The 8,451-nt window shown below is 35.6% G+C and overlaps 1 protein-coding gene across 2 annotated transcripts; it reads right to left on the bottom strand.

Moving 5' to 3' along the window:
* Window positions 1-2,458: 2,458 nt before the first annotated feature.
* On the bottom strand, window positions 2,459-8,236 carry LOC114362257 (Hematopoietically expressed homeobox). Of its 2 annotated transcripts, none has more exons than XM_028317566.1 (3): window positions 7,725-8,236; window positions 3,256-3,428; window positions 2,459-2,667 (listed from the first exon to the last, which is right to left on the bottom strand). In XM_028317566.1, exons 1-3 carry the CDS (start codon window positions 8,191-8,193, stop codon window positions 2,539-2,541), a joined length of 771 nt encoding a protein of 256 aa, XP_028173367.1. In that variant the 5' UTR covers window positions 8,194-8,236; the 3' UTR covers window positions 2,459-2,538. The 2 variants fall into 2 exon arrangements, with proteins under 2 accessions (XP_028173367.1, XP_028173366.1); XM_028317565.1 differs by having other exon boundaries at window positions 3,256-3,431; window positions 7,725-8,211.
* Window positions 8,237-8,451: the final 215 nt, after the last annotated feature.

Below are 8,451 nucleotides of genomic sequence, written 5' to 3'. Positions count from 1 at the left end.
TGTAAGTGTAAATAAAATTAAAAACTATTTATTACGTTTTACAGTCCAATTTATAATGGTGTTGAAAGTTTGTTTTATCTTTTGAGGTTTTCCCTTGAACAATGGTTTCTATTAATAAAACTATTTTTAAAACTTAATCTGGAGTGTTAATAATATATCTACCCTTTGAACGTCATACACTTCTTATTGGTTTATTACATAAGTTTGTTTATTTTGATCCACATAAACAAATATTTATCTGAGGAGATTATAATATCACTTATATATTATGAATTAAATGCCTAGCTAGGTATTTAAGCATGAGTGGGTTATGGATGGTTTCTCCAATAATATGATACCTACTATACAATAATAATATACCTAATCAATCTGATGGATGGATAAGTGATAGATTGCAAAAATAATGACTTCTATTGAGTTGGTATTTCATTCATCATGATTAAATTTATAATAATGACATTAGCATACTTAGTCGCATGGTGCCATTTTGGATCCTCAAACAGTTATTAAACTTTTGGAATTCTTTAGTTCCGTAGAATATAGTATAATAAATAGTTGTCACATTTGTTCTTTTGAAGGAAAAAATTATGTAGATAGGTATAATAGTATCCCTACCTAAATACGAGCGGTGTTCAAAAAGTAAGTAATTGAGAATGGAATATTTCTAGCCATCACAAAAATTAGAAAAAAATTGGGCAGGTAGCTTAATTCATCACTAGATAGAAATTGGTAAAAAAAATGACAATTAGAGTTGTAGCTGTATTTGTTATGGTTTTCATGGCTTTTTCTCTCACAAGAAGCCACGCGACCACCGTTTTCGAATCAACATCGCGAAACACTGGTCGTTGACATCGAAATTTAAGCTTATGCTATTATGGATTAATCATCATCGGTCATATTTTTGTTGATTAAGGACTGAGATAATTAGTTTTATTAATTAGGCCTACTTACTGTCTGTGGTAAAGGTGTGTGTGTAAAAGTTCTTATCATAAAATATTATTTATTAGAAGCGTTTTCATCGTTGCTTTTATGTAAAAACCCTTTTGTTGTTAATAATGTAACAACGTTCGTATGAGTCATCAACAATTTTTTTTAAAACGTGCATCCTTCTGACCATATCTTTAGAATCAAGTGTCCTATAAGTAACTTTGCATGTAAAAATATCGTAGGGGTGTATTGCATGTGCATTGTGCAATGTGCATGCACCATGGCCGCCATGCATGTACTTGAGTGAGATCCAGATTTAGGATTCTATCGGTAGGTATTTGCATTTTAGTACTAAAATTACTCGTAAACAGGGTCTCTCAAAAATAGTGCTAAGCCGAATCATATAGCCTACTATGTTGGCATGGAGGAATCGGGAGGATTAACATCACGTTTCTGAAGCATTATTTCTCATAAACATCTACGATTTCATTCATGTAGAAAAAATCTCAGAGCTCAAATTTTCAGCGCGCCAACAAAGTGCTAACGAAATGTCGAATGGTTGTAAAAACGGTTCAGCAGTGGGTCTAGACAAAGTGCCATTATAATCGCAAACCAGTCGAAAAGTGGTCGAAAAGCCCCTTTTTTGTATGGAATTTGACGGATTCGATTTTCGATTCGATCAAAAAGTGCGTTTTGTCTAGGGGGGCAGGTCTAGACAAAGTGCAAATTATAATCGCAAACCAGTCGAAAAGTGGTCGAAAAGCCCCTTTTATGTATGGAGTTTTGACGGATTCGATTTTCGATTCGATCAAAAAGTGCGTTTTGTCTAGGGGGGCTGTTGTGGTTCTGTCACTGTCACGTCGCATCACACATCTCTTTATCACACAATGTTGTTGCTAGTGACATGTCGCTCGCTCAGTCCTTTGTTGCTATTCCGCTAGAACAAACCTACCATGGAGGCTATGGTACGGGTAAGAAATGATGCAAAACCAGTTAATTTTGGAAATCAAACCACTCTATCAATGTTCGTTCTTAAGTATATTTTAAATTTTTTTAATCATGGTCAGTTGTCGGTCCGGGTATTGTAGTTCGGCCAGGGTCAGTCGTCCTCGGTGATGAGCAGCTCCTCGTCGTGGTCCTCGTCGGCGGTGGGCGGGCTGCCCGCGTCGGCCGAGTCCGGAGCCGCGCGTGAGATCCAGACTTGGGATTTGATATCTACACTTTAGTATTAGGTATTATGTATTATTGTTGGGACTCGTTGGTGTTTTATTTGGCAACTAGCGGCCGCCCGCGACTTGATACGCGTGGAACCCGTTTACCTCCTTATTGGTTGAATTTTGTAAAATTAGTTAGCTCCTACGTTCTAAAAAGAACCCCCGTGCTAAATTTGAGACCCCCTAGCACTTTCGTGATGAGCGAGTAAGTCAGTCGGTGATCTTTCGCTTTTATAAATATAGAGTCTTATTATTAATGGTAACAGGAGAAGAGACAAAGCCAAATCCAGTTATAATACAAAAATCAAACCACTCTATCAATGTTCGTTCTTAAGTATATTTTAATTTTTTTTAATCATGGTCAGTTGTTGGTCCGGGTAATTGTGTTCGGCCAGGGTCAGTCGTCCTCGGTGATGAGCAGTTCCTCGTCTTCGTCCTCGTCGGCGGTGGGCGGGCTGCCCGCGTCGGCTGAGTCGGGAGCCGCGCGGCGCCATTTTGCGCGACGGTTCTGGAACCAGGTCTTTACCTGGAAGGGAGGGAATGATTTGAATACAGATATTGTACTAAGAATTTTAAACAGATTTCATAACAGGTTAGTATTGGACTCGTATTATATTTTTATTTGTCAATCAAGCAAGTACCTACCTAAATGAAGTTACAATGTGTTGAAGTTACGTCATAAAGTGCGTTTAGGCACTCCTTGAAGTCACGTGTATTTCTTTTGAACTTTATGGGCGTTATCCCTTTAAATTTTCATTAGTTTGAAAAAGTGAAAAATAATGTGAGAATGTTTTGATAAATTATCTGACGGACTAATTCAATCCTTTCTGGGTTTAGTTAGTTATTACATTAATTAAGAAAGAAGTACATAGTTAAGTAGATCTTAGATCTGGAATATGTTTTTTGGATCGTTCTTTGGCGGAATACGGTTATTTGAAAGTGAAGCAAACACTTCTAATAATAATTATGTTGATATCTCGAGCTTTTGTCCTAATAATATTAAATAAATAATATTGAATGTAGAACCTATAAGATCCATTCAATACATATTAATGTGGCTTTAAAAGTATCTAGAATTCTAGATTCCCGTGTAATTTATCACAACGTTACCAACCTGTCGGTCGCTCAGTCTCAACGTAGCAGCTAAAGCCCGTCTCTCATCAGGGCTCAGATATTTGCTGGCACTGAACCGTCTCTCCAAGGCGCCAGTTTGGGCGGCACTGAACCGTACCTGCCCGCCCTTCCGCCGCCCGCCCAAGCTCCACCACGGGCTGCAGCAAGCCGGCCCTACTATGGAAAGGGTACTGTTAGAACTCATTATACTGTCCTTTAGTTTTATTGTGTGCTTATTTCTTAAAATTAGTTTCGTTGCAGGTCTAATGACAGTTTAACTTTTCCTTGGGACAATCTTTGGCCTTCACTGTTGGGATTTTTTTGGAAGTCAAGCTTTGGATCCTGGCAGCACACGTAAGGATAGCTTTTCTTATTTTAGGAGGTAGGTAGACACACCTAAAAGTGGTTATCTATTATTGTGTTTGATATTCAAGTAACACTAACTTAAATTCACAAAACTGACTGAATTCACAAAAGTTACATTATTTAATTTATGTTATAGCCATAGCGGAAATTTTAATTGTTAAATATCTACTCTATCGCATCATTGGGGTAACTTGTAATGTTAGAGCTAAGATTGTTATTAAATAAATAAATAAATAGTTTATTTATTTATTTATTCATGAATAGAACGGTAGTACCAATTACACTATTCAAATAAGACGTAACAAAGCTTAGAATAACAAAATATAATAATAACTAGCTGACCCGGCGAACTTCGTACCGCCTTAGCGTAGAGATTTTCTTAATATTTTTTTCCGTAAGAACCATCCTTGGACTTCCACAAACATTTAAAAAAAAGAATTATCGAAATCGGTTCAGCCGTTCACACGTGATGCCGTGACAACGCGAAACGGGTTTCATTTTTATATATATAATAGATAATAGATAAAACTAACTTGCTTGTCAATAAAACTGTTAATAAAACTTATATGTCTCTCTACCACTGAAATATTATGTGCCTTTGATAACCTATATTAAAAATAGGTGCATGCTTTCAAGTACTTAGTTAGGATTACTTAAAATACATACAAATTTAGGTGGGCCTATCTTTTAAACCAGGTAAAGTAGGTATGGGTATTTAGGGTTTTCTTATCAACCGATAAAAGTAACTAACCAATGTAATGTATGATACCTGTATCATATTAGACAAGTATTTTTATCAATTATTTATTTGTAATCATCGCTTTAACGAGCGCAATCGATGGATAATCGATTATCCTATATTAAATGTACGATACAAAACCGATAAGGATTTGACCAAGTTCGTGTTAAGACTAACAAAGAAAAAAACTTTTGAATCTAGGCATTTAAAAAACATTCTATTGTATAGCGATATAGGTATGATCAAAATCAATATCATATCTACTGCGATCAGTTACAATTTCTATTACAGAAACTATACTCGTACAAGTACCTACGCAAGTAATTTATGAACACTTTTAATTTAAAAGACAATAGTTAAGTTTTACTGTATTTTGCACTCCTAATTTTTCTTCTTTTTTCGTTTTAACTTAGACTATTGGGCAATGTTGTCCCCCTTCTCCTGGATGGACCCAGGGAGAAGGGGACGAATAGAAGGTCAGTTGTCCACTTAGAAATCGTAGGTATGCCTATGTATATATACTTAATGAGTAAATCTGACTAGCACGATAGGGCTAACCCATGTGCGTTATTTTATTATTTTCTATATTATTGGTTAATATTCAAGCATACACCCACCACATCACGCCCTATTATGGCAAGGCTTACCGATAATCTTTATTAATTAGTATTTTATATGACAGCGATACCAAAATCTGGCGACTAAGCTTAGTACTGATAATTGCAATTTATCATAGTATAATAAACCTGTACGATGTTAAGGATTAATATGTAATTAATGAGTTACAATTAAAGGTTTTTTGATAACACTAATCCTAAATAACATATTTATTATCAGCGTAAAGTATTTACGTTAAAACAATAACAATAAATTATAACTTGCGTATTTCGTGTGCAAAATAAAATACTTATTTGATCCAAAATTCCCCAAAACTTTTCAGTGGATTTTTAGTTTTTCATTTCTATACTAAACTAGGGTGATCGCTATAGTAATTAGCCAATACATAGTTATACTTTTGGGGGACTAAAGTTCATACTCGTAGTTTTTTGACACAATTAGGTTGATCATCATCATTCTCTGAAGCTTGTGATAAGATACATTAAGATACTGAGCGGATACTATACAAAATGGCAATCTTATCAGAATCTATAATTTTTCTAAACTGTATCAACATCCGACTTTAATTGACTGATAAAACAAATGATTTTTCGTCCAATTTCACCGATAAAAATAGGCCTAATTGCATTCTTCTTCTGATGTACTAAGTATGAAGAAGTCGTATTTTTTTTAATACGGGTTAACTTACACTGCTACTTACTTTATCTCTGTGGATCAGCGGTCATAATAGAATAGTCGCGCGGTAAGCGGATGGTCATGGGTTCGATTCCCATTCGAGGCCATCGATTTAAAAAATATAGAAGTTGCAGATGCCTAAAAAATTCTAGCCATGTCCTTAGTGGAAAAATACTTCACAATAATTAATCTTAAGAACTTTTACATCATATTAAATGAACAGTCGAAAGCTCTTCAAGCTATGTATTCATTTGCGACGCAAAATATCACTTATTACGATTCCCTGAGATTAGAAATGTCGTCGTATAAAAACCTCGTGACTTTGTACCTAAATCCAAATGAATCAACCCATATTGTTTATCGCGATATTTTTTACTTATTTTATAACGTTGATATAGTTTTAATCTATTTTTATTTGCCCAGCGTTACTTGATAACGGTATCATTGGTTTATTGGTATTTGTATTAGTAATACCGAATTATCTTCCAATCTTTTCGATATAGTTATTCCTATATCGTGCTCCAATACTTATCTTTTGCCAATCCTGTTTTTAGATTTGTAAAAAACATGCGTATGCTATTATACAGGGTGTTAGGTAAATGGGTATATGAGCCGACACTAGCCCGCCATGTTAACATGGTCATATAAATGGTATGGTGAAGTCAGAAAATTGATATCTTCATTTTAATTATTTTATTTTTCATACAAATCGGATTTTATAAAATTTATTTTGTATGAAAATAAAAAATAAAAAAATGATGATATCAAATTTCTGACTTCACCATACCATTTATATGCCCATGTTAACATGGGCTAGTGTCGGCTCATATACCCATTTACCCAACACCCTGTAGATCTACCACTTAACTTGGTCAATGCCTGAAGTATGGGGGGGTTGGGACGTCAAACGTCAGCGAAACTTTAAATGTGCTTCATTTGTATGCTCTGTAAAGTCATAATATACTCAACGTCAAATAAATCGCACCTTCCGCGACGCGAACTTTAAAGATTTTTTTCTGGCACAATCATGGTGCCCCAACAATATTGGTGTTATTTGAAAGCCCAATAAATATTCTTAAATAAAAACACATTTAATAAAAATAAATGATTAACATATACATGTGACTTGAAAAAAGACCTCACTTGGGGCTCTCCTCTGGGATCAATTATTAGACCAATTTTTATGGTTATAAAACCAAATAATGATCTCACGTGTCCTCTTTAACAGATGGATAGCGATTAATCCCAACTTAACAGTTTTATAGCCATAAAAGTTGGCCCAATCGCGTAAACGTTACTAACTATTTTTTGTAGAAGCGACTCTGAACCCTTTTAAAGACACATTTTTGGGGTAAAAACCTTTCCTTTAATGAAATTAAGCTTAGAACTAGGCTTTCAAATGGTGCCAATATTGGTGGAAGTGGGGATGCATACCTACGTTTGAAAGTGCTTGTCGCGGGAGGTGCGATTTATTTGATGTCGAGTGTATGTCAATGTCACCCCTACGGTGCCGCTCCCATGCCTCAGCCACTGACCGAGATTTGCGCTAGTGCTAGTCACATGATTCAAGCTATTAAAGTTCATAGTATTTAGATATTGTTCACCATTAGCAACGATCATTAACTGATTTAAGATTAGATTGTGATAAAATTACGTCAGGCAACAATTGTTTGTAATAAAATAATCTATGTCGTCACAATCATAATTATTTAAAATTTGTAAATATTGTGTTTGTGCATGTGCTACTAAATAATTTTATAGAGGTTATATCAAACTATAATTTTCGAAATATTACCTGGGCGGCCCGCCCTACCTAGAGAGTGTGTGTATCATTATAATGCCTAGATGGCGCTGTACGCATTACGCTACATTACTTTGCTTCAGCTTTTTGCTTAAAGAGCCTATCAATTATTTATAAGTCTTTCAGGAATAAAAATATATTTCTATTTCATTCTGACTTCTTAAGGAGTGCCTACGTATCTTTAATTGATTGAATTGATACGAATTACAGAGAACTGTCAGTTTGACAGCTGATTACAGAATAAACAAAAGCGTTTTCCAAAGTGTCTCACCTCTATCGAATCCGTAGCTTTGTCGTATCGTAAACGGATGCGTTACAAATCTATTAGCAGCGAGCTGGGTTCTCAACATTTGGTCCGTGTTTAGCATTGGGTCACTGTAGTAGCTGAAAGGGTGCCGGGGTTCCACAGGGTACGACATTTGGTCCTTTGTTCTATAAGGTGGCATCGGTAGGTTCAGTTTCATTGGCGTAGGGTATATAGGGTACGTGTTCCTTCTTTGTTCCAAGTTCAGTTTGTTTAGGATCATCTCGTTCTGGACTTCGCATGCCACATTGAACTTTGTCAACTTCTCATCTTCCACTTTTACTGGCTTCTTCTCCTCGCTGACGGGCTCTGAGGTCTTCGCGTTGCATTTCAACGGCAGCGTCGGCTCATTACTCAAGTTCTTATAAGGTTTCTTCGCCGAATCCTGAAGAATGTCTTCTATAAAAAACGACTTTTTCTGTCGACACGCGCACATATTGACGACCAGTTTAGCACTGCCGAATTCGTTATCACAGTGTTAATATTATCAGTACAAGTACGGTAATTGATAGCTACTTATTAAATGGACACGTATAATCTATGTTCGATTAAAGTGCTACAGATTAATGGTGTTGTGCTTCGGAATATTTTCCTATGGTGTTGATGGGTTTCGAAAGTCCGATAACGTACTTAACAGCTTTTTATGAACTAATATTATTACATGGTTTTACTTGATCATTACGAAATTCAGGTA

This window comes from Ostrinia furnacalis, unplaced genomic scaffold (assembly GCF_004193835.3).
Source record: "Ostrinia furnacalis isolate ACB-3 unplaced genomic scaffold, ASM419383v2 OfSCF6303, whole genome shotgun sequence".
Classification (NCBI taxonomy): Eukaryota; Metazoa; Arthropoda; class Insecta; order Lepidoptera; family Crambidae; genus Ostrinia; species Ostrinia furnacalis.
The sequence above is the reverse complement of the archived record's forward strand: the minus strand, read 5'-3'. Positions and strand labels throughout refer to the sequence as shown.

Coding starts and splice junctions, on each gene's coding strand:
- LOC114362257 (XM_028317565.1), bottom strand. CDS start 8,193: ATGTGCGCGTGTCGACAGAAAAAGTCGTTTTTTATAGAAGACATTCTT. Junction 3,432..7,724: donor AAGCTACGGATTCGATAGAG/GTGAGACACTTT, acceptor CCCTTTCCATAG/TAGGGCCGGCTTGCTGCAGC. Junction 2,668..3,255: donor TGAGACTGAGCGACCGACAG/GTTGGTAACGTT, acceptor CCTCCCTTCCAG/GTAAAGACCTGGTTCCAGAA.